The sequence below is a fragment of the Equus quagga genome, chromosome 8 (genome assembly GCF_021613505.1).
Source record: "Equus quagga isolate Etosha38 chromosome 8, UCLA_HA_Equagga_1.0, whole genome shotgun sequence".
Lineage (NCBI taxonomy): Eukaryota > Metazoa > Chordata > Mammalia > Perissodactyla > Equidae > Equus > Equus quagga.
In genome coordinates, this window is record NC_060274.1 from 80,013,644 (window position 1) to 80,040,015 (window position 26,372).

At 39.6% G+C, this 26,372-nt stretch overlaps 1 protein-coding gene across 2 annotated transcripts in view; it reads left to right on the plus strand.

Annotated features, from left to right (window-relative positions):
* Positions 1 to 17,462: 17,462 nt before the first annotated feature.
* The window catches only part of FAM221A (family with sequence similarity 221 member A), a 33,656-nt gene continuing 24,746 nt past the window's right edge, over positions 17,463 to 26,372 (plus strand). For both annotated transcript variants that reach the window (XR_006889916.1, XM_046670670.1), the window contains exons 1-2: positions 17,463 to 17,592; positions 20,278 to 20,451. Coding sequence is in view for 1 of the 2 variants with exons in the window: in XM_046670670.1 (XP_046526626.1) it covers positions 17,528 to 17,592; positions 20,278 to 20,451 (239 nt within the window). In the remaining variant the exon portion in view is untranslated. The remainder of the gene's footprint in view (positions 17,593 to 20,277; positions 20,452 to 26,372) is intronic.

Consider the following 26,372-nt stretch of genomic DNA (forward strand, 5'->3'; position numbering starts at 1 on the left):
TTAGGGAGTTCTCCATCTTTCTCAATTTTCTGGAACAGTTTGAGGAGAATAGGTATTAAGTCTTCTTTGAATGTTTGGTAGAATTCTCCAGAGAAGCCATCTGGTCCTGGACTCTTATTTTTGGGGAGGTTTTTGATTACCGTTTCTATTTCCTTACTTGTGATTGGCCTATTCAGATTCTCCATTTCTTCCTGATTCAGTTTGGGGAGATTGTAGGAGTCTAGGAATTTGTCCATTTCTTCCAGGTTGTTCAATTTGTTGGCATATAGTTTTTCATAGTATTCTCTTATGATCTCTTGTATTTCATTGGTATCTGTTGTGATTTCTCCTCTGTCATTCCTAATTTTATTAATTTGCGATTTCTCTCTTCTTTTCTTGGTGAGTCTGGCTAGGGGTTTGTGAATTTTGTTAATTCTTTCGAAGAACCAACTCTTTGTTTCATTGATCCTTTCTATTGTCTTTTTTGTTTCAATATCGTTTATTTCTGCTCTTATTTTTATTATTTCCCTCCTTCTACTGACTCTGGGCTTTGTTTGTTCTTCTTTTTCTAGTTCTGTTAGGTGTCGTTTGAGGTTGCTTATGTGAGCTTTTTCTTGTTTAGTGAGGTGAGCCTGTATTGCGATGAATTTCCCTCTTAGGACTGCTTTTGCTGCATCCCAAATGGTTTGGTATGTCGTGTTCTCATTTTCATTAGTCTCCAGATAAAATTTGATTTCTTCTTTAATTTCTTCAATGATCCATTGTTTGTTGAGAAGCGTGTTGTTTAGTCTCCACATTTTTGCACCTTTCTCTGCTTTTTTCTTGTAGTTGATTTCTAGTTTAATAGCATTGTGATCAGAAAAGATGCGTGATATTATTTCAACTCTCTTGTATTTATTGATGTTTGCTTTGGTTCCCAAAATATGGTCAGTCCTTGAGAATGTTCCATGTGCACTTGATAAGAATGTGTAACCTGCTGTTTTTGGATGAAGTGTTCTATATATATCTATTAAGTCCATCTGGTCTAATTTTTCATTTAATTCTATTATTTCCTTGTTGATTTTCTGTCTGGATGTTCTGTCCATTGGTGTTAATGGTGTGTTGAGGTCCCCTACTATTATTGTATTGTTGTTGGTGTCTTCTTTTAGTTCTATTAAGAGTTGCTTTACAAATTTTGGTGCTCCTGTGTTGGGTGCGTATATATTTATAAGTGTTATGTCTTCTTGGTGGAGAGTCCCTTTTATCATTATATACTGTCCCTCTTTATCTTTCTTTATCTGTTTTGCTTTGAAATCTACCTTGTCTGATATTAGTATAGCGACACCTGCTTTCTTTTGTTCATTATTAGCTTGGAGTATTGTTCTCCATCCCTTCACTCTGAGTCTGTGTTTGTCTTTGGGGCTGAGGTGTGTTTCCTGGAGGCAGCATATTGTTGGATCTTGTTCTCTGATCCATCCTGCCACTCTGTGTCTTTTGATTGGGGAGTTCAATCCATTTACATTTAGAGTGATTATTGAGATGTGGGGGCCTACCACTACCATTTTGTGTCTTGTTTTCCGGTTTTCTTCAGTTTCCTTTGTTTCTCGTCCCATGGTTTAATCTGTTCTGATGTAGAGCTGCTACTCTCTGTTGTTGTCCTTCTACTTATCTCCTCTGCTCTTGGTTTTGTAGCCCCTTTCCTTTTTTGGATTTTTCAGGAATGAGGGTTTTCCTGAGGATTTCCTGAAGAGGAGGTTTTGTGGCAATGAACTCCCTTAATTTTTGTTTATCTGGGAAAGTTTTTATTTCTCCATTGTATTTGAAGGATATTTTCGCTGGGTAGAGAATTCTCGGCTGTAGATTTTTGTCTTTCAGATTTTTGAATATATCATTCCACTCTCTTCTAGCCTGTAAAGTTTCTGCTGAGAAATCTGCTGATAGCCTGATGGGGGTTCCTTTGTAGGTTAGTTTCTTTTGCCTGGCTGTCCTTAGTATTTTCTCCTTGTCGTTGACTTTTGCTAGCTTCACTACTATATGCCGTGGAGTTGGTCTTCTTGCGTTGATAAAGTTTGGAGATCTATTGGCTTCTGTCACCTGAAGATCCATCTCTCTCACCAGATTTGGGAAGTTCTCAGCCATTATTTCTTTGAATAGGCTTTCTGCCCCTTTCTCCTTCTCTTCTCCCTCTGGTATACCTATAATCCTTACGTTGCATCTCCTAATTGTGTCTGATAATTCTCGGAGAGTTTCTTCATTTCTTTTTAGTCTTGCTTCTCTCTCCTCCTCTGCCTGCAGCAATTCTATATTGCCATCTTCCAAATTGCTAATTCTTTCCTCCATATTATCGGCCCTACTGTTCAGAGCATCTAGATTTTTCTTAATCTCCTCTATTGTGTTCTTCATTTCCAATATTTCTGTTTGGTTCTTCTTTATCGTATCAAACTCTTTTGTGACATAGCTCCTGAACTCGTTGAGTTGTCGGTCAGAATTCTCTCTTAACTCATTGAGAATTTTAATGATGGCTGTTTTGAAGTCATCATCATTTAGGTTATATATCTCATTTTCTTTGGGATTGTTTTCTGTGTATTTGTTACTTTCTTTCTGTTCTGGAGATTTAATGTATTTTTTCATATTGCTTGATGTTGTTGATTTGTGCCTCCGCATGGAGATAGAGTTTAGTTGCTCCTTTCACTTGTTTCAGCTGCTGCGGTGGGGGAGCAGCTGTTTATACTGCACCAACCAGGAACCCTGTCCGCAGTTGCTAACTGGGCCTGGGCCCCTCCTCGTAGCCACAGTGGCCCTTTGGATTCCCTCCTCTGCCATGGGGGCCGTCACAGGGGGGCTTCAGGCTGCTGGTGCCTACTGTTGCAGCCCACCTAGATGTGCTCTCTCCTTAGGGTCTGCAACAGTGTTATGGGCTTTTCCAGCGGCCAGGGGTGGGATCACTTATATTTGTCGCTCCATTGCTGTCGGCACCCACAAAATCTCACTTGTCCTCTATGGGTCGCAGGAGAGCTATTGGCATCTTCTACAGTCTGTGGTTAGTTCACCTAGCTATGCTGCTTTTGCCCTGGGGTCTTCCAGCCTTGTGGCTGGCGGCTGGGTGCCTTCTACTGGTGCTGTGCAGAGGCTTTCCCTAAGGCTGCTGTGAGCCTGTAGGGTTTCCCCCTAGGCTACGAAGCTGGGACTCTGGAACTCACCCCAGCCCCAGTCCTCTCCGAGATCTCCGGCTATCCCTAGTCCCACGGGGCGGGCAACGGCAGCTGGGGGTCGCCCCGCCCTCTGGGATTCTCTCTGGGCCTCTCCCGGAACCGTGAATGCTGGGCGTGGCCCCTCTGCTAATGGCAGACAGAGAGCTTTGTCTGCTGCCCGGGCGGAACTCCGAGGCTTCCCCTCCGGGTCGCAGAGCCGGCCTTTGAAACTTCCCCCAGCCCCGGTCCTCTCCGAGATCTCCGGCAATCCCTAGTCCCATGGGGCGGGCAATGGCAGCTGGGGGTCGCCCCGCCCTCTGGGATTCTCCCCGGGCCTCTCCCAGAGCCGTGAATGCTGGGCGTGGCCCCTCTGCTAATGGCAGACAGAGAGTTTTGTCTCCTGCCTGGGTGGAACGCCAAGGCTTCCCCTCCGGGTCGCAGAGCTGGCCTTTGAAAGTTCCCCCAGCCCCAGTCCTCTCCGAGATCTCCGGCAATCCCTACTCCCACAGGGCGGGCAACGGCAGCTGGGAGACCTCCGTACCCTCAGCGACTCTCTCTGGGACCCTCTGGGCGCCGCGAACACCAGGCGGAGTCTCCCTGCCAATGGCGGGGAGACTCTGCCCGCGGGCTCAGGTGTGCAACTCCAAAGTTTCTCTCTGCATTTAGGAGTAATTGCGGGGGCTTTAGGTGGGGTTCTGGTCACCTGTTTCCACCGTCGCTCCTCTGTTGTGTGCTCGCTCCTGCCCTAGATGTGTGTAGATCCTCTGGGGGCGTCCGTTGGAAGAAAGCCACTTGCGGGTACTAGGCTGCTCGGTTGGGGTCAGAGAGTTTTCACCTATTTCCACATCCTCCCGGAGGAAAGTCCATCCGCCTTCTGATGTTTAGTCGCGTGGGTATCTCAGACGTCCTGAGATGCTGTCTGGATATCCTTTGTCAAGCGATAAGTGTCCAAATAATTGTAGACTCGAAGGGGAAGAGACAAAGAGGACTACTCACGGCACCATCTTGGATCTTCCTCTCGCTGTCCGTCTTTTTTTTTTTTTTTAAAGATTTTATTTTTTCCTTTTTCTCCCCAAAGCCCCCCAGTACATAGTTGTATATTCTCTGTTGTGGGTCCTTCTAGTTGTGGCATGAGGGATGCTGCCTCAGCGTAGCCTGACGAGCAGTGCCATGCCCGCGCCCAGGATTCGAACCAACGAAACACTGGACCACCTGCAGTGGAGCGCACGAACTCAACCACTCGGCCATGGGGCCAGCACCCACAAAACTTACGTCTTTTGTTCTCATGAAGAAAACTGGGTTTTCCTCTGTCACCTATCTCTCTAATCTGTATCTTATCTAGAGGGAAAAGACATGTCATACCATGTAAAGTGCTCAATTCTATAATAGAGAGTTCAGAGAAGGGACAGTCTTTGGAAAGTGGGAATCATGGAAGGCTTCATGGAAGACTGGATGCTTGTTCTGAATTTTAATGGTGCGGAGGAGTTTGCATAGCAGACAAGGGAGGAGAAAGGTAGGTGTTCCAGAAATATTGCCAGCATAAGCAATAAGGTGTGAAATCTGAAATGGTCTGAATATTACTGAAAACTTTTCACACTGTCAGCTATTTCAATGTTTTTAAAAGGCCTAAAACTGCAGGGCTGGGAAATGGAGTTACTTCCTTTCCAGAGGAGGGGAAATTTGAGCTGAGTCTTGAGGACAAGAGTTTGATAAGTAGAAATGGTAGAAGGAGGGCTGACGCTGCATTAGCCATTTTGTGATGATGAAGGAAATGCCAAGACCACTGGAGAGATGTCGGCCATGACATCATTTAGCTGCTGAGCCAGCTACATTTTGTTTATGCTACTCAAGTTGAGTTTTCTATTGTTTTTAGTAAAATGCATTCCTACCTCTAGAGAATTCAGTACCATAAGTGGGATGCTATCAGCAAAAGACTTCAAAATATGGAATTGGCTGAGTAGTGAGGTTAGGATAGCAGACAGTGAGGACCTACAGCTTTCCTAAGCTGGTGGTAGCAGTCGAAAAATTGGTCAAATTATCATCTGCTGTGTTTTGGGACCAAGAATATGTAACAATAAAAAGGCTATAGTTTTAGGAGAAATGTTTGAAAAATCTCAGGCTTTTTATGTGTGTTGGCTACTTCCTGCTGTTGAAAATAAAAGAATGGAAAAAGATATACAATTGAGATAAAGTTGGTGTGGTTATATTAATAGCAGGTAAAATAGACTTTAAAAAAACCCTACTAAAATTGATTTATTTCATACTGATATATAGTTTAATGCACCAGGAAAATGTAACAATTATAACAATTCTAAACTTGTATTGCCTAGTAAAGTTTAGTAGTATTCAAAATGTGTAAAACAGGGGCTGGCCCTGTGACCGAGTGGTTGAGATCATGCGCTCTGCTTCAGCGGTACGGGGTTTTGCTGGTTCGGATCCTGGGTGCGGACATGGCATTGCTCATCAAGCCATGCTGAGGTGGTGTCCCACACAGCACAGCCAGAGGCACTCACAACTAGAATACACAACTATGTACTGGGGTGCTTTCGGGAGAAGAAGAAAAAATAAAAATAAAAAAATAAAAAAAGATTGGCAACAGATATTAGCTCAGGTGCGAATCTTTAAAAAACAAACAAAACGTATAAGACAAAAAGTGAAAGAAGTGATTAAGTGAAAATCTGAAGGAGAACATTGTGGATCAAGCTGGCAACAACTGAACCCAGCGATCAATCTTAACATTACAAAAAGAGACAACCAAGCCTTGTATGTGTTTTCCAGATGGAAGTGCACTCCACCACCTATGAGGTATTCTTGCCAAAAGTTTGAACCTCAATCTGATCAAGGTTCTAGACAGTTCATGAGGAATATAGAGTACAGAGTAACAGACAAAGCATAACCACGGGAATAGAATCAGTGAAACTCAGAATGCAGAAAACTCTACAGGAAAATGGGCTCAGTGTCCTCAACAAATACATTTAAAGGGGGAAAAAAAGAATAAACCCACAGATTAAAATAAATCTAGGACACTGTCTTTGCCTGGGTTTTGAAAGTGTGAATATTTTATATGAGACTGTGAACCCAGAGATTATCAAAGTAAAACAGAGATGGAAAGAGTCAATGCAAGGATCAGGAAACTGCTCAATCTCATGGGACCTTCTGAGGAGCCATATGAAATGCATCTCAGAAATATCCATAGGGGAGAAAGAGGGACATGCTTATTGACTCATATTCCCCATTGGCCAAAGTTTGCTCTCAGGGCATTAACTTGCACTTCTGGGTTTTTGCCTGCACATGACGAACAGGCAGTTTCCTGCACTCTGAACAGAATGCCCCACAGACAGGAGAGAAAGGCAGGAAGCGGGGGCTGAGGGCCTGGCACTGTCAGGTCACATTTGTGTGAAGCTGGCCAATGCAGCAGTGTCTGAAATAAGGACAGATGATCCAAGAGGATCTGAAATGGTATACAAGAGTTATCCCAAACAGAGACATTTATGAAAATGTGACATGTGGACCTTGTTTGGACCCTGATTCTAACCAATAATGAAAAAACATATTTGAGACAACTGGGGAAATTTGAACACTGGATATTTGATGACATTAGGCATTATTATTTTTTAGATATTATAATAGTATAGTAGTATTTTAAAGAAGTGTCTTTAGTTTTTAGAAGTACATACTGAAATATTATAAGAAAAAAACAAAAATTAAATATTAATGGAAAAAATTGGTGTAGCTACAGGAGAAATTGCCAAAGCCATCATAATGAAAGCTTTTAATACTTCTCTTTCAATAATTGCTGGATCAGACAATTGGTAACACTTACAGAAGATCTGAACAATTAACAAGCCTATTATAATGGACATATAAAGAGTACTTCCCAAAACAACTGAAGAATATGTATTCTTTTCAAGCACATATGAATCATATCAAAAAACGGACCATGTACTAGGCTATAATGCATATCTCAACAAATTTCAAACAATAGGAATCATTCAAACCACATTCTTTGACCACAATGCAATTGTTAGAAATCAATAACAAAAAGGTAAGTTTTAAAAAATATATGTTTGGAAAATTTCAAAACCCACCTACAAAATTCATGCATCAAAAAAGAAATCATAATGGAAAGTACAAGTCAGAAATGTATGATAATGAAAGTATCAGATAACAAAACTTGTGAGATACAGATGAAGCAATAATTAGATGGAAATTTATAGCCTTAAATGTATATATTGGACAAGAATAAATGCTGAAAACTACTGAGCTGAATAGTCAATGTAAGAAGTAAAAGAACAACAGAAAAGTACAAAGGAAATAAAAAGGAAACTATTTCTGGTAATATGACAGGTTAGTTAGGCTATTTGAGCCAATTCTCCTTCTGAAATTGACAAAATGTTGGCTAAAATATTTTTGAAAAACACACAACCCATCTTCTTAAAAGCATCAAAGAGTTGTCAGGCTGTAAGGAATTATCATGCTAACCTTATTTTCCTGGATCACATTATGAAAATTTTCAAACACACAGAGAAGTTTATAATGCAATGAACACCTGTTACATGCACCAGTTAGATTCAACAGCAGTTGAACCATTTGAAAGAAATTGCTTGACATCATGATACTTGATCCTAAATATTTCAGCATGCATCTCTTGAGAATTATAGCAATCTCCTATATAACCACAATACCATTATAACAGCTAAGACAATTAATAGTAATTTCTAATATTATGTAATATCAAATCCTGGCAAATATCTAAGAAAATCCAAGAATTCAGACAGGAAAGCAGGGCACTAAAACAGCTCTTGCCTGAGGATATTAGTTGCTCCAGGTAAACTTGCTTTTTGGTTTTGATGACTTAGTTCAGTGAGAGAACTGAAGTCAAAGCCCAAGGCCTGCCCAAGGTGGGGAGTCTGATAGGAGACCCTCTCCACATTAAGCCAGGACCTCAAAGGGTGCAAAGTAAGGGCGAATGAGGTATATTCACCATATCCCCCTTATCCACAGAGGATTGCAGAGAAAATGACCTTGGTGCTGAGCTGGGTTGAGAGATGGAGAAGGGAGGGATAAACAGGTTCTGAAGTATGCAGCACCACCTTCTGTGGTCCTTATGAGAATTTGCAGCTCAAATTCACATCACCTGAGCTGTTCCCAAAACTTCAAGTCACAAATTCAGGACATAGTACCATCAGTAAAGTACTCTATTGAAAAGAACTTCTCCAGAATCTAATACCTAGTCAAGTCTTCAGATTTATGTACCAGTTTACAGGAGATATAAGTGCTAGAAGAACATATTAAATGACATCTTTTTGCAAACATTTAAATCAAGAAAGATATTCTACAAGAAAAATGACCCAGTTTCTTCAACAAATAAACGGTACTAAAAATAAGAGTGGCCAGTGGGAATGCAAACTGGTGCAGCCACTATGAAAAACAGTATGGAGACTCCTCAAAAAATTAAAAATAGAAAGACCATATGATCCAGCTATCCCACTACTGGGTGTTTATCCAAAGAACATGCACTCAACAATTCAAAGAGATTTATGCATCCCTATGTTCATTACGGCATTATTCACAATAGCCAAGACGTGGAAGCAAACCAAGTGCCCATCAACAAATGAATGGATGAAGACGCATATATATATACAGCAGAATGCCACTCCGCCATAAAAAAAGACAAAATTATGCCATTTGTGACAACATGGCTAGACCTTGAGGGTATTATGCTAAGCAAAATAAGTCAGACAGAGAAAGACAAATACAGTATGATTTCACTCATATGTGGAAGATAGACAAACACATAGATAAAGAGAACAGATTAGTGGTTACCAGAGGAGAAGGGGGACAGGGGAGGGTGAAAGGGATAAAGGGGCACATATGTATGGTGATGGATAAAAACTAGTCTATTGGTGGTGAACATGAGGCAGTCTTTACAGAAACTGAAATATAATAATGTACATCTGAAATTTATACAATGTTATAAGCCAATATGACCTCTTTAAAAAGAAAATCAGAGTGGAAGAAGGGGAACTGTTTAAATTTACAAAGACTTGTTATATATTAAGCACATATAAACCAAATGCAAAGTGTGGACCTTGCTTGGGTTATAATTAGAACAAAATCAGGGAAATTTGAATAAGGACTGGCTATGAGATAATATCAAAAAATTATTGCTTAATTCATTAGGAGTCATAATGATATTATGGATTTTTAAAAAGTTATTTGTTAGAAATACATGCTGAAGTATTTATGGGTAAAAAGATATGCTATCTTGCATTTTGCTCTAAAACACTTAAAAAATATTAGGAGAAGGATAGATAAAAGAAGAACAGTAAAATGTTGATAATTGTTAAAGCTGAATGATGAGTACATTTTACTATTCTCTCTACTCCTGTGGGTTTTAAAATCTCCATAATAAAAATTTGTAAAAAGAAAAGAAATGAAATGGTTCCAGACTGGTAGTTCTCCTAAGCACATGGCCGAAGCAAATGTAATACATCTCTGGAAGAAAGCAACTTCAAGCTGGCCTTTAAGAATCCTCAAAAATAGTTCTTTAAGGGCAATGGTACCATGAGTGAGAATCAAAAGCAATTATTTAGCAGAAACAAGCCTGCAAAGGCTTTAGATAGCGGAATTACCCGACATAGATTATGAAACAACAATGATTGAGTGCTATGTTTAAAGACATAAATGCAAACTTGAAAATATCTCCAGGAGACAGGAAAATGTAAAAGTGACTTAGCAGACTTGTGAAAAAAATAAGTACAATTTTTAGAAATGAAAAGATAAAATTTAAAGCTCAAAGGATGGGTTTAACAGCAAGTTGGACATAGTTAAAGAAAGAATTTGTTAAGTGAAGGGTAGGTCAGAAGAAAATACCTAGAATGCAGCAAGGAGAATAAAAAAGAAGGAAAATGTGAAAATGAAGTTGAGAGGACAAAATAAATGTGTATTTTGAGCAAAAAGCTTTTAACACCACAAATTGTTATTAAAATAAATTCTTAAAAAATATACTTAAGGAGGAAGGGAAATGATCCCATATGGAAAGTCTAATATGCAAGAAGGAATGAGGCACAAAGAAAGCAGGAAATTTGTGGGTAAATGCCACACTCATTTGCTAAAACAATAATAAGATTTTGTGGAGTTAAAAAAAACAAATAGTTGAAAAATAACATGGAAGTCACAAAGAATATGACTAAAATAAGATCAATAAATAAGATAAGAAAATAAAATGACTGGAAAGAAACAAACAACTCTGTCATTTTAGATGGATAATATAATTGTTTATGCAAGAAATCTGGAATAATTTATAGTTGACTTAAAATTAATAAGTGATTTTAGTAATGGCACAGAATACAAAATCATTACATAAAAGCCAACTGCATTATTTATTCATTGGCAACAAACAGAAAATGTGATTTTAAAAGATAATATTTGGAATAGTAATAGGAACACACAATAATAAGAATAAACCTGAAAAACTCTATGCAGAAATTTTTGAGGGAAACTAGAAAACTTTATTAAAGAAATTACAGAAAACCTAAATAAATATATATATATATAACAAACTCTTGGATTGGAAGACTAAACCCTCAAAGATAACTATTCCCTAATTGATCCATGGACTCAATACAATCCTAATTGAAGTTTCAATATATATGCTTTTGGTAGGATTTGACAAGCCAATTCTAAAATTTATATGGAAGTATGGAAAGTTCAAGTTAGTTAAGACTATCTTGAAGAAGCTTTGTAGCAGTTAGACTACCATATATTACTATTTATTTCAAAGCTGCCAGAATACAGGATGATTTTGGTAAAGTGTAAATAAATAGACCATGAAACATAATAAGGTATCTATGGCGAAAAATCCATTCTTATTTGGACACTTGATAAATCAGTAGAAAAAAGAAAATTTTCAATAAATGGTGCTGGGACAATTGGATATTAATATTGAAAATAATGAAATTAGATCCTTAACTTTATAGCACACACAAAAGTCAATTCTAGGTGGATTAACATTCTAAATGTAAAAAACAATATGGAAGACTATATTTATGACTTTTGGTTAGGGAGTGATTTCTGAAAGAGGACACGGATGATGTCAGCAACATGGTTGAGCGAGTAGTTTTCTTTGTCTCTCCCACTTCGAGCTACAACTAAATGGACATTCATTGATCAATGGAGGATACTCGCACAGCACTGCAGGACACTTGAGAGACCCACGTTGCTATACATTGAAAGGTAAGGTGGATGGACTGCCCCCAGGGAGGAGGTGGAGATAGTTGAGAACTCTCCAGCCCCCAGACAGCCCAGTACCTGAGAGCAACTCTCTCCTGGCTGAAACACTCATAGCACTGCCATGGCCCCGAGGGTGGGTGTGCACATTGACACGACTGAGAAAACAGGTGACTACAGCCCTAAGCCCCCCATGACTGCTCTTTGGACCAGTGGGAAGATCCAGTCCCATTGCTACCCCAGGGAGTGACTTGGGCTCAGACTCAGCAGGGAGGCCCCACTCACCAAGAACAAAGGCTGGGCGACCTAGGAGCAGATGTGGCAAGGCTGGGTGAGCTAACCACTGGTTGCATTAAATGCACATAGCTTTGCTGCAGCCCCGAGGGGGCAAATGAGACCTAGCGGGACCATAGGAGTGGGCAGTGACAATCTGGAGCCCCAGTGTGATCGATCCTTGGTCCAGTGGGAAAATCCATGGTCCCATGGTGGCCCCAGGGAGAGTCTCAGCTTGGCGCTAGGGGAAAGGCCCTGCCTACCAAGCACAAAGGCTGGTGCGACCTAGGAGCAGATGCGGCACAGGTGGGTGAGCAAACCACTGGCTGCCTTAAATGCCTATAGCTCTGCCTAGGCCCTGAGGGGGGCAAGTGAGATCCAGCAGGACCAGATGGTGGCAGAGCTTCAAGTCTGGGTGAACAAGCTCCTGGCTGCCTTGAAAACCCATAATACTGCTGCAGTCCCTAAGGAGAGAGCATGTCTAGGTGGGTCTGTGGGAGCAGGCAGCAGCAACCCAAAGCCCCTGTGTGATTGTTCCCACAGTTGATGGGAGACCCCACAGGGCCACTGCAACCCCAAGGAGTGTCCCAGGCTCAGTCAGGAACAGCTGACGGGGATCCTGGTGGGAGCAGATTACACAGCTCCTGACCCCTCCTCCCAGTGGCAGCAAGTGGAAGCAGTAACCAAACTCTATCTCTATGTGGAGAAACAAATCCATGCCATCAAGCAGTATGAAAAAATATATTAAATCTCCAGAACAGAAGGAAAAGGACAAGTACCCAGAAAACAATCCTGAAGACACAGAAATCTATAACTTAAATGACAAAGAATTCAAAATAGCTGTCATTAAAAAACTCGATGAGTTAAAAGAGAACACAGATAGACAACTCAACAAGTTCAGGAGCTACATTACAAAGGAGCTTGATACTATAAAGAAGCACCAATCAGAAATGTTGAAGATGAAAAACACAATAGATGAAATTAAGGAAAATCTGGATTCCCTGAACAATACAGCTGATAATAAGGACGACAGAATTAGCAGTCTGGAGGATAGGAATATAGAAATGCTTCAGATAGAGGAGGAGAGAGAACTAAGACTAAAAAGAGAGGAAGAAACTCTCCAAGAAATATCCTACTCAATAAGGAAATGCAACATAAGGATTATAGGTATTCCAGAGGGAGAAGAGAAGGAGAATGGAGCAGAAAGTTTATTCATAGAAATAATAGCTGAGAACTTCTCAAACCTGGGGAGGGAGCTGGAAACCCATGTGGCAGAAGCCAATAAATCTCCAAATTTTGTCAACGTAAAAAGACCAACTCCAAGGCATATAGTAGTAAAGCTGGCAAAAGTCAATGGCAAAGAAAAAATGTTAATGGCAGAAGGCAGAAGAAAATAACCTACAAAGGAACCCCAATCAGGCTGTCAGCAAATTTCTCAGAAACATTACAGGCTAGGAGAGAATGGAATGATCCTTTCAAAATTCTGAAAGAGGACACAAAAAGCAGAAACCATAAAGAAAAAGATGGATAAATATGACAACACTAAATAATTTTTGTCCATTTATGCTACCATTTGGAGAAGATATTTATAGCATATATAAAACAAAAGATTGTTATACAGAATATGTAAAGAACTCCTACAATGAAAGAAACAATCATAAATAGGAGAAATTTGTAAACAGGCATTTCTTGGAAGGGAACATAGAAACGCTTAATAAAAGTGAAGAGGTGCAACGTCATAATTGTCAGGGAGATACAAATTAAAACGATGTTGGCAATCATGAAAAGAAGTCTGACAGTTGTCAACGTTGGTGAGGACATGGAGCAACCTCAATGTTTATATTTTGCTGCTGGGAGCACAATCATTTTGGAAAACAACTTGACATTATCTAGAAAGTAGAACATGCCTACATCACATGACTGAGCAGTTCTACACCTATCTACATAACCTAGAAGAATCTCCAGACCAGCAGCATAGCATTAGAAATAAAAATTCTCAGCTCACTGCAGACCTTCTAAATCAGAAGAGCTGAGGATGGGGTCAACAGTCAGTTTGAACAAGCCCTCCAGGTGACCTTAATGTACACTCAAGTCTGAAAATGATTGTCCTAGAGAAACTTTTTTTTAAGGCATATTTTTTTACAGCTTTATTGAGTTATAATTTACATATCATAAAATTGTTTTCAGCATGCCCTAGAGAAACACTTGCACCAGGAGAGATGTACATTGCATATTCATAATAGCAATGTTTATAATAAGAAAAAACTGGAAACGACCCAAATGTCCATTATACTAAAATGGATAAGTAAATTTTATATAATTGCTTGATTCCTATTCAGAAATGAACAAGGATAATCTAATACAGACATCAACATTGATGAATCTCAAAAACACAAAGATGGTTTCAACAGCAATTTTCAGAAGAACAAATCTTATGATGTTCAAAAGGATGCAAAATTAAACATATGATTTAGGGATAAATTTTCTATAAAAAAGAAAGAAAAGATTAGCAATAATACTGGTATTGGTCTATTTCTTTTTTTTTTTAAGATTGGCCCTGAGCTAACATCTGCTGTCAATCTTTTTTTTCGTCTTCTCCCCAAAGCCCCCCAGTACATAGTTGTATATTCTAGTTGTAGGTCCTTCTGGTTCCACTATGTGGAACACTGCCTCACCATGGCCTGATGAGTAGTGCTAGGTCCACACCCAGGATCCAAACTGGTGAAACCCTGGGCTGCTGAAGTGGAGCGCGAGAACCCAACCACTTGGCCACCAGGCCCACCCCGGTGTTGGTCTATTTTTTAAGATGGATGGTGACTACTTGGATGCTCATTTTATTATAAAAAAACTAAACTGTGCAAATACATTATTTATGTGCTTTTGCATGTGTAATAAGAGTTCAAATAAAAATAAGAAAAATTGATTTTGTCTAAACATGTATTTGGCTGTGGTCACTCATACATACAGCTGATCAAAAGAAATAAAAACATTTGAAGCCTCCTAAATTTTTGAGGAAACTATATTGCCCCCCTGCCATTCCCCCCACCCCCATAATCTCAAGGCTGCCTGGAAAAGCTCATGTGTCTTCATTGCTTAACATCCCCTGGATCTTGCATTTGCACCGATAGGGAGGGGATTGTGAAAGTTGTGCAATTCTACCAGAAAAGTCTTTTTCCTCAATGCCCACATTAGATGCTGCCACAGGTGGCTTTGGAATAAGAACATTTTCCAAAGAGGTACATCAGAAGCTGGAAGGGGATGGATAAGGGACATCTTTCCAGAGAACAGAATCCGAGGCTGACTGATCTGATGGGTTGTTCAAGGAACTTTCTCCACTGTTGGAACTTGGAGTCATTACTGTTCCTGCCCAGAAGGATTTGGTATGTGCCATGGACTAGTGTCTTCTGTGTATTCCCCATTCTCCCTTTCTCTGAGTTACAGTTTTTATTGTAATTATCCTATTCTATCCTCATCACTGGGTATTGGGTGTGTGGGTGGGTGGTGGAACAAAAAACTGTCTTGTCTTTTAGTTCTCAACTGCCAAATCATTAAGAGTGAATGACTGATAGAGAAGACTGCAGACTCCAGAATTCAAGGTGGGTGCAGTAGCTGACTGAGACTTTAGGGTTGCCTTCCTTAGGGGTCTAACGAATGCATTCAATGTAAGATGTCTGTACAGGAAGAAGAGTGTGCAAAGGTATTAAGCAGTTCAAGAGGTAAGTTGTGGCAGACTCTATGGATTGACTAACCAAACACACATTTCTAACGCTCTCCTTGACCACCTCTATCATAGAGCCTGGAAAACCTAAGTACTCTACTGGCTTTCCCAGCCTCCTCTATACAACTAGGATGGACATGTGACATAGTTCTGGCCAGTGATGCATAAGTGAAAATCTTTTGGGAGAGGGGCTTCTAGGAAAACTCTTTCTTACATGAGAAAAGGAATAGATGATGTTGGTTATCCCCCTTCTTCCTTCCTTCATTTGATATGATTTCTGGAGCTCTTGCAACCATGGAGGAAATGCCCTGAATCAATGCCAGCAACGGCCTACCCCAACACTTCTTTAAAGTAACAAAAACCCCTATGTTTAATTAAGCCACTGTTAGTTGAATTATTCTGTTATTTGCAGAAGATAGCATTCCTAACTTATACATCACTGCAAAATGCTGATAATACCTATCTCATTTTATGAAGACTATATATGTAAAATATCTAACAGTTGCCTAGGCAAATTTCAAGTCCTTTTGTCTATCCTACTTCCTAGATCGATTTAGCTACCTTTCGGGAGGAAATTATAGTGCCATTATACTTGTTTATTAAAGTAGAAGTCAAAACCATATACAGTATTCTGATTAGCAACGGTGTGAGTTTTATACAAGGTTAGGATAACATTTTCTATTTTTTTCATAGTCTTATTTGTCACGTCTAATATTTTTGTTGACTTCTTTGGTCAGAAGAGTTTACTGCTTCAGCTTATTCCTGGAAGAGTCCACAGTTACACCAAGCCTATTTTAATTATTTACCTCTAGATTTATTAAATTGTATTTGCCTCCCTAGATACTCCCCTGCCACTATTCTATAAGCTCACATAGCCTAGCACTTTCTGCTATTTATATTTGTTAGTCTAGCTGCTGCCTAAAAGTAGGGCTAGGTGCTCATAACGAGAAATCTGGTAGCAGTGCCCCACAGGGCGTGACTGGGGAGAGTACTGAGCAGGGCTCCTTCCCCTAAAATAACCCCATTTCAGGATCACTCCTTTATCTGAGTGTTGAAAGATTTTTTTAACCTTAAAACCTCTCTATAAAATGCAAATATGTTCCAGAGACTTCAAAGTTTATTGGCTAAGGCTGAGTTAGGAGATAACACTGGTGGAGAGTAATTAACAAAAGGTAGTGAGGACGTCAAAGTGGGAATGGGATCGCCTTGAGAGGAGGACGACTTTAGAAGTGAAGAAAGGGCAGTGAAAAGGGAGGTAGGAGGAGCACCTAAACAATCTGTCTACATAATATTTTGTTTTTTGGACCAGAAATATTCGGGAAAGTATTTTTGGAATAAAGTATTGTAGTTCAATGAATTATTTTTCTTGTTTGCCGGTTCTCCCTCTCAGATAATTTACAGAGGGCGCTCAAGCTGATCTCCAGGGAGCCTGAGAGTTTAGACTCCTGAGTAACGATGGATTTCCGACCCCTTTTCCAGGTTGCTAAACCAAATTATGGACAAATCACCAATCGCAAGGTAATTCAACTTAAAAAAAAAGATTTTGTGGCTATTTCCAAAGGTTTTAAAAAATCTTAACCAAATGGTTTCTATTTATTTCCCCTTAAACCCGCTTTTCACTTCCTTTGAAGAACATGTTGCTTTCGTGACAGCCAAACTGGAGGCAGGACTATTGATTACACGTCACAGGTTTTTAAACGCCAATTTTGAAAACACGGCTGGTGATTATGGGGAGGGGGTCCTGAAACTATCCAGAACTTTCTCAAAACCAGCGAAAATCTCTGCACAAAGAAATAAGCCACGTCCGTGCGTGCATTCATGCGAGGTATTGCACGCCCTTGTCACTTGTTCCTTTACAAAGAGTCCTGCCAGACCCGTGAAAGGGAGAAGCGTCAGCGGCAAGCTTTGGGGAGGGCGGTAAACAGCACCCCCTGTCGGCCGGGGTTGGGCTTGGAGACAGCGCGCTCCTCGCGCCCGGCGCGGGCGGCCAGGTGGAAGCGCGCGCCCTGCGCCGACGCCGCGGTCTTCGGGCCGGGCCAATGGGGAGGCGGCCGGGCGGGGGCGTGGCCGCTCGGCGGTCGGCTCGCGCACGGGCGGGCTCGGGGCTCGGGGCGCGGGGCGCGCGGCGCGGGTGCGGCTCTCTTCCCCGGCGGCCATGGAGCGGCTGACGTTCCCCGCCGGCGGCGCGGCGGCTCTGGACGAGTACCTGGAGTACCGGAGGTGAGGCGGCGGCTCCGCGGGGCGGCGAGGCCTCGGGCGGCCGGGCCCCTCGCCCCAGGGAGCGCAGGTGGCACGCTCGGAATCCGTCCCCGGGCTGTTGGGGGAGGCTTACGTCGATTTCAAGTTTTGTCTTTCTGTAATTGAGTATTTGAATGACGGGCAGTTCTATTCCAGTCAGTCTCTTCCAAGGCGGTTTAAGAGGTCTCCCGCAGCGACCGCTTCCCACAAGGATTAGTAACTCTAGATTTATGCAAAGGTCCAGTTGTTTTTTTCTAAATGGCCATTGAAGAATTACACATGGAATACTCGGGGCCTATGAACTTAGCAGACGTCCAGTTGGCATGGTAGTTTAGTAATGGGATGAGTGGTGAAATTCCAAGCGTGCTCCCAACCCCAAAGGGCTGGTTTTAGGAGAAAGACACCGACTGGTGTAGTTTCCGTGGTTCTGGGGAAACTCCTCTCCAGAAGCTGGAGAAGCAGCTGCCTCTTTGGCTTGAGAACACGACTCACTGCCCCGGGCTTCACAGAGGCCAGTGCACCTGCGGCCACCTGTTCTTTTGGCCGGCATCCGAAGAAAGGTTTTGATAGTTGGGGAAGTGGGTGAGTGGGAATTACTGGAGAGGGACAAGCAGGAGGATGCGGGTGTGTGTGTGTGTGGAATGTTTGTGTATAACCGGGAAGTGAGACAATCACAGCTCTGCCTGGGAAACCTCATTGAGCAAGGGGGGCTGCTCCACTTAAAAGTGGTCACCCCAAATCACCCAAGAGTTCACATGCTGACTGCACCCCCTCTGACTGTCTCGGTGGTATAGTTTGGGTAATGCCTAGAAATGCCTGGTAGTTCTGAGCCAGAAAAGTGAGGGTGAGGAGCTTGGTGCGTCAGGCCTCATGCCCGGTTCAGGTGGGTCCAGGTAGCTCCAGGAGTCCTATGTCAGGATGGCTTCCACCCAGCCCTCACCCAAGGCAGAGCTGGCCCCTGAGTCTCCAGGGCTTTTCCCTGGGAACAAGTTGCTGGGCCCTGGTTTTGACTGATAACTTAAGATATTTAGATATGTGGAGTGTGGGCCTCCAGCTGTAGTCTCTTGCGTGGCCCAGAAAATGTTAGGGCCTGGTGGGAAATTATTTTTGCAAACATAGCTAACCTGAAACAATTTGCTATAAAAGGTAGAGCCTTGCTACTCAAAGTGTGGTAATCATGGACCATTGGTGTAGACATCACCTGGGAGCTTATTAGAAATGCAGACTCTCAGGCCCACTCCAGACCTATTAATCTGAATCTGCATTTGAACTGGATCCCTTGGGGGTTCCGTAAATGCAACAAAGTTTGAACTGGATTGGTTCAGAACTTAAATACAAATGATCTTTTTCTTTAAAGATCTGTGCTGATCTTAAACCTGTTGGTGTACTTCTTGGTAGCTATTATAAAAGTGAAATGGCCTAGAACTTATCTCAGAATAAAATTCCCTTTGTTTTTTCTCTCTTGTGTATCTAAATTATTTAAGGAAGAAGGGTGTGATGATTTCATAGCTTCTGAATTGGTTTTATTTATCTACTTCAGCTAAAGGCTTGAAAGTATGGAAGAAGGTATGGATTGCACAAAAAATTCTGGATCATTCTTCAAACAACACTTTTCATGACTTTTAAAGGGGGGTATTTTCAAGAAGTTTCTTCAGTTGTGAACAGATTCTTTTAATTGTGCTTCCTTCTTCTCTGGGGAAGCCAACTCTTAATTTCTTAAGAAATTAAGAAATAGCGGTGGATTAATTTTTCCCATAAGATTTTGAGGTCTTACTTCTGGAATTAAAAAATCATGCGCCTGATTACCCAACACACATGTGGGTTTGAGCTTGTGCAGGTCCAGGGGTGTTTGTGGGTCCCACATGAGTTTAAGTTCCTAGCCAGCGTTTGGATTCAGGTGTGCACATTAGTCATGTCTTCTGTGTTGATGTTTTTTGTACTGTTTTTTTGCGGGGAGGGGTACTATTTATAAAGGAGGAAAATGTTAAAATTTTTAGCAGTTTAGGCTCCAGCTTTTAATGAGAAGACTAGGCATGTTCTCCTTCAGAAACGAAGGAGAAGTTGAGATGAATATGTGGTAATTCTCCAGTGGTGAACCTTAATCAAAGTCAGATGTTACAAATTCATTGACTGTCTTATTTATAATCCTCTTTGATATGGGGAGCAAAAGCTTTATTACCATTGTGTGTAATTTTGCTATTAATATGAGCTTAGGGGCCAGCCCCGTGGCCGAGTGGTTAAGTTCGCCCGTGGACTCTACTTAGGCGACCCATGGTTCACTGGTTCATGATCCTGGGTGTGGACCTACGCACTGCTCATCAACCATGCTGTGGTGGCATCCCACATAGAAGAACTAGAATGACCTACAACTAGCATATACAACTATGTATGGGGCTTTGGGGAGAAGAAAAAAAAAAGAGGAAGATTAGTAACAGATGTTCACTCGGGGCCAATCTTCCTCACCACAAAAAAGAAGGAAGAAAGGAGGGAGGGAGGGAGGAAGGAAGGAAGGAAATATGAGACTAAAGTAAAAAAAAAAAAAAAGTCAAAGCTGAAGCAGCCTTTCTTTTGACTATACAAGTATAGTTTACTTTTAGGGTTTAGTATTTTTAACCTGCAAAATAAATACTCAGGGCTTGAGAAGTTTTGTTTTGTTTTTTTTTTTAGGATTGTTGGTGAGGACGATGGAGGGAAACTTTTTACTCCAGAAGAATATGAAGAATACAAAAGAAAAGTTTTACCTATGCGCTCAGAGAACAGATTATTTGTGAGCTGGCGATCACCAACTGGAATGGATTGTAAACTTGTGGGTCCTGAGACACTGTGTTTTTGTACACATAGGTAAGATATTTTATTTCTAAGTTTTCTGGTGATTAGAAAATATAAAACTGTAGCAGAGCATATCTTCCTTCTATAAATAACATTATGTGTGATAATTGAGAAACATTAAAAAACAGGCCTTTATATAATATGCTGGAAATTATCTAAAGTGGTTTTCTTTGCTATAATATAAAAATTTCTTTTCTATTCTATTAGAATTCCCTATGGAGTCCATCACTTTAAGCGTCTCTTCTCTCGCCATTGCTAAGAAAGATATGGTGCCCCTGTGGCTTTGCCAGGGCTCTTTCAATTAGGCTGGGAGCAGTCTGCTTCTCCCACCACCGGACAAGGTAGTGGAGGATGGGTCGTCAGACTGAACAACTGCTGTAAGAGTTGCTTAATTTGACCCACCCTGAACAGGTTACCAGTCTACAAATAGAAGGATTTCTCCTCAAATGTACTAATCTCCCTTTACACTTTAAGAAATGTGTTGTGTTGATATCTTTTTTTAACCAAACAAAAATATAAGCACACAGCTTTTTATTACAAGTGGTCCTTTTCCAGGGAAAGCACATGGAAGGAAGGAATACATGAGGCTTCAAGTCATTGATGTGTGTTGGCTGTACCTGAGGTTTGCATTTGGCTATTTGTCATGTTCTACTTTAAATTTTCCTGCTGTCAGATGTCCTGGTTGTAAAGCTCCAAAGGACAAAGCTGCTTCACGGAAAAATCACTGAACCCATAATATGTTTTTAGGTAACAACTGTAACTTTCTGTTCCCCAGGAACAGCGGAAGGAGGACTGCCCTGTTGTGTGAGTTTCTGGGGCTCTCTGATGAGAGACTCTTTGTCTACTTGCTGTTTACAGACTTGCAGTTTGCCAAAGGTTGTTAGGCAGTTGCTAGGATGAGTAATGTTGTGTATAGCTTGTCTTGAAACTTATGTAGCAACCCCAAGTAAAAACACTGGAGGAATGGAGGATGAGGGTTACATTGATATCTTTCGGAATTACAGAGGAGTTTGGTGAATTTGTGTTAGTTTTACCATTTATTCTTGTACAAATTTAGTGCCAGTCTCTTATCAATGTATGATTATACAGCATGAAATTAGCCTTCAAAATGGACCCAACCCAACTTCGATGGAAAAGTTTTCTTTAGTACTAGTCACCCAGTGAGATCTCTGTCTAAATTTTTTTTTTCCCTAAAACTGAAACATGGTTATTAAAGTAAAAGAGGAATATATAGAATAGTTGAAAGAAGACTCACCACCAGAAGCCACCCGCTGTCCCTACGTTTTACTATATTCGTGTAATTTTTTCCTTACGTAGTTCATTTAGTTGTTAAATGTGTGCGTATAAATGTTAAACCAGTTTTTCTTGACAGAGTCACAGAAATATGTTTCCACATTGCTATGCAGTAATTGTAAACAAGACTGTTAATCCTTCTCGGTATTCCGGCTGGTCCAGTGGTGTTCATGGTGTCCTCCAGAGCTGTGAGGGCGTCTCAGGGTGTACCAGGTGGACAGGCAGGTTAGAGGAAGGACAGACTCCAATTCTGGCCCTTTCCCTTGCTTTAACCAATTCTGCCTTTACCTATTTTATATATTATGATTCTGTAAAAGATTTTATTTGAAGAAAGGGTTTCACTGCTAAAAAATTTGAAAATTATTGTCTAGTAACTCGCTTATCCATTCCCTTATTATTAGTATGTTGAGTGTGTGTATGTACATATATTTTTTGCCAATTTTAGGTATTGTTGCTACTACTAACTTTATGCACAAAGCTCTTTCTATACATGGAATTATTTTCTTAGGGTATATTTTCTAAAAAAGAGCTGTCTAGGTTAAAGGATGGATCTTTTTAAGTTTCTTAAAACATTATTTTGTGGGATTGGTTCTTCTGTAACTCTCTTGACGGCATTGTGAATTGCATATAGTTTAAAAATTATGTATGGTTTGGCTCTTCTTGCTAAGTGAAAAATGATATCTCATTGTTATTTTAACTTCTGTTACTGAAATTAATATTGAGAATAATACATTTAGTATTATTTTACTGAGTACCATCTTATGAGAAGAACGCAAGTGGTCTATTTAAGAAAATTACTTACAGTGTTTTAATGTAGAGCTTTGTCTTTTGAAAATGTTGATAATTTATCTTGAAGTTAAAAATTAAATTATATTAAAATATATTTTTATAAATTCAGTTTATTTTGATTACATTTAATTTTTTAATCATTTATGCAATAAGCCTTTTTTAAATTGAGATAACATTGATTTATAACACTGTATAAATTTCAGATGTACCTCATTATATTTTGCCTTCTGTATAGACTACATTGTGTTCCCCACCAAAAGTCTCGTTGCCATCTGTCACTGTATGCATATGCCCCTTTACCTGTTTTGCCATCCCTAACCCCCATTTCCCCCTGGTAACCACCAATTCGTTCTCTGTATCTGTATTTTTGTTTATCTTCCACATATGAGTGAAATCATGTGGTATTTGGCTTTCTCTATTTGGCTTTTTTTCACTTAGCATAATACCCTTAAGGTCCATCCATCCGTGTTGTCACAAATGGCAAAATTTCAACCTTTTTATGGCTGAGTAGTATTCCATTGTGTGTACATACTATATCTTCTTTATCCATTCATTTGTTGATGTGCATTAGGTTATTTCCAAGTCTTGGCTATTGTGAATAATGCTGCAATGAACATAGGGGTTCATATGTCTTCTTGAATTAGTATTTTTGTGTTCTTTGGATAAATACTCAGAAGAGGAATAGCTGGATAATATGGTAGTTTTATTTTTAATTTTTAAAAAGCTTCATACTGTTTTCCATAGTGGTTACACCAATTTACATTCCCACCAGCAGTGTACGAGGGTTCTCTTTTCTCCACAACCTCTCCAACACTTGTTATTTGTTGTCTTTTTAATAATAGCCATTCTGACGAGTGTGAGGTAATATCTCACTGTGGTTTTGATTTGCATTTCCCTAATAATTAGTGAAGTTGAACATCTTTTCATGTGCCTGTTGGCCATCTATATATTTTCTTTGGAAAAATATCTGTTCAGATATTATCTGCCCATTCTTTAATTGGGTTGTTTGTTTGATATTGAGTTGTATGAATTTGTTATATATTTTGGATATTAACCCTTTTATGGATGTATAATTTACAAATATCTTCTCCCAATTGTAGGTTATCTTTTCATTTTGTTAATGGTTTCCTTTGCTGAGCAGATGCTTTTTAGTTTGATGTAATCCCATTTGTTTATTTTTTCTTTTATTTCCCTTGCCTGAGGAGACAATCAAAAAGATTCTGCTCAGTCTGATGTCAAGGAGTATGTTGCTGGTCTTTTTTTCTCAGAGTTTTATGGTTTCCGATCTTACATTCAAGTCTTTAGTTCATTTTGAGTTAATTTTTGTGTATGGTGTAAGATAATGGTCTACTTTCATTCTTTTGCATGTGGCTGTCTAGTTTTCCCAACACCGTTTATTGAAAAGACTTTCCTTTCTCCATTGTATGTTTTTGGCTCCCTTGTTGAAAATTAGCTGTCCATAGATGGGTGGGTTTACTTCTAGGCTCTCAATTCTGTTCTCTTGATCTGTGTGTATGTTTTTCTGCTAGTACCAAGTTGTTTTGATTACTATAGCTTTCTAGTATATTTTAAAATCAGGGAGTGTGATACGTCCAGCTTTATAATTTTTTCTCAGGATTCCTTTGGCTATTTGGGATCTTTTGTTCCATATAAATTTTAGGATTCTTTGTTCTATTTTTGTGAAAAATGTTGTTGGGATTTTGATAAGGATTGCATGTTGTCTGTGGATTGCTTTAGGTGATATAGACATGTTAACTATGTTAATTCTTCCAGTCCATGAGCACAAAATATCTTTCCATTTCTTTGCATCTTCTTCGATTTCTTTCAACAATGTTGTATAGTTGTCAGTGTATAGGTATTTACCTCCTTGGTTAAGTTTATTCCTAGGTATTTTATTCTTTTCATTGTGATTGTAAATGGGATTGTAGTCTCAATCTTTCTGCTAGTTCATTGTTAGTGTATAGAAAGACAACTGATATTTGTATGTTGATTTTGTTACCCTACAAATTTACTGTATTCATTTATTATTTCTGATAGTATTTTTGGTGGATTCTTTAGAGTTTTCTATAAGAATCATGTCATCCATAAATAGTGACAGTTTTGTTTCTTCCTTTCCAATTTGTATACCTTTTATTTCTTTTTCGTGGCTAATTGCGCTGGTTAGGACTTCTCATACTATGTTGAATACTATGAGAGTGGGTATCCTTGTCTTGTTCCTGTTCTTAGGGGGATAGCTTTCAGTTTTTCACCGTTGAGTATGATGTTAGCTGTGGGTTTGTCATATATGGCCTTTATTATGTTGAGATATTTTCCTTCTACACCCATTTTATTGAGAGTTTTTATCATAAATGAATGCTATATCTTGTTGAATGCTTTCTCTGCATCTATTGAGATGGTCATGTGATTTTCATTTTGTTAATGTGGTGTATCACATTGATTGATTTGTGGATTTTGAACCATCTTGCATCCTCAGAATACATCCCACTTGATTGTGGTGTAGGATCCTTTTAATGTATTGCCATATTTGATTTGCTAATATTTTGTTGAGGATTTTTGCATCTACGTTCATGAGTGATATTGTCCTGTAATTTTCGTTTTTTGTGTCATCCTTGTACGGTTTTGGTATCGAGGTAATATTGGTCTTATAAAATGAGTTAAGAAGCATCCCCTCCTCTTCGTTTTTTTGGAAGAGTTTGAGAAGGATGGGTGTTAAATCTTCTTTGAATGTTTGGTAGAATTTACTGGGGAAGCTGTCTGGTCCTGGACTTTTGTTTTTTGGGAGGCTTTTTTATTACTGTTTCACTGTCTTTACTAATGATTGGTCTGTTCAGATGCTATATTTCTTCTTGATTCAGTTTGGAAAGTTGTATGATTCTAGGAATTATCTGTTTCTTCTAGGTTATCCAGTTTGTTGGCGTATAGCTTTTCATAGTATTCTCTTACAATTCTTTGTATTTCTGTGGTGTCCATTGTAATTTCTACTCTTTAATTTCTGATTTTATTTATTTGAGCCTTCTCTCCTTTTTTTCTTATTGAGTCTAGCTAAATGTTTGTCACTTTTGTTTGTCTTTTCAGAGAACCATTGTTAGTTTCATTGATCCTTTCTATTGTCCTTTTAGTGTTTATATCATTTATTTCTGCTCTGATTTTTATTATTTCCTTCCTTCTATTGATTTTGGGCTTTGTTCTTCTTTTTCCATTTCCTTTAGATGTAATGTTAGTTTGTTTATTTCATATTTGTCTTGTTTGTTGAGATAGGCCTGTATTTCTATAAACTTCTGTCTTACTGCTGCTTTTCCTGAATTCCATAGATTTAGATATGTTGTGTTTTCATTTTCATTTGTTTCCAGGTATTTTTTGATTTCTCCTTTGATTTCCTCATTGATCCTATAGTTGTTCAGTAGCATGTTGTTTAGTCTCCACATATTTGTGACTTTCCCAGCTTTTTTCTTGTAGTGGATTTCTAGTTTCATACCATTGTGGTTGGAAAAGATGCTTGATATGATTTCCATCTTCTTAAATTTGTCGAGTCTTGTTTTGTTTCCCAACATGTGGTCTATCTTTAAGAATGTTCCACGTGCACTTGGGAAGAATGTGTATTCTGCTGCTTTTGGATGGGATGTTATATATATATATATATAAAGTTCTCCTGGTCTAATGTTTCATTTAAGGCTGATGTTTCCTTGTTGACTTTCTGGATAGATGATCTATCCATTGATGTAAGTGGGGTATTAAAGTCCCCTACTCTTACTGTGTTGCTGTCAATTTCTCCCTTTAGGTCTGTTAATAATTGCTTTATATATTTTGGTGCTCCTATGTTAGGTGTGTATATATTAATAAGTGTTATGTCT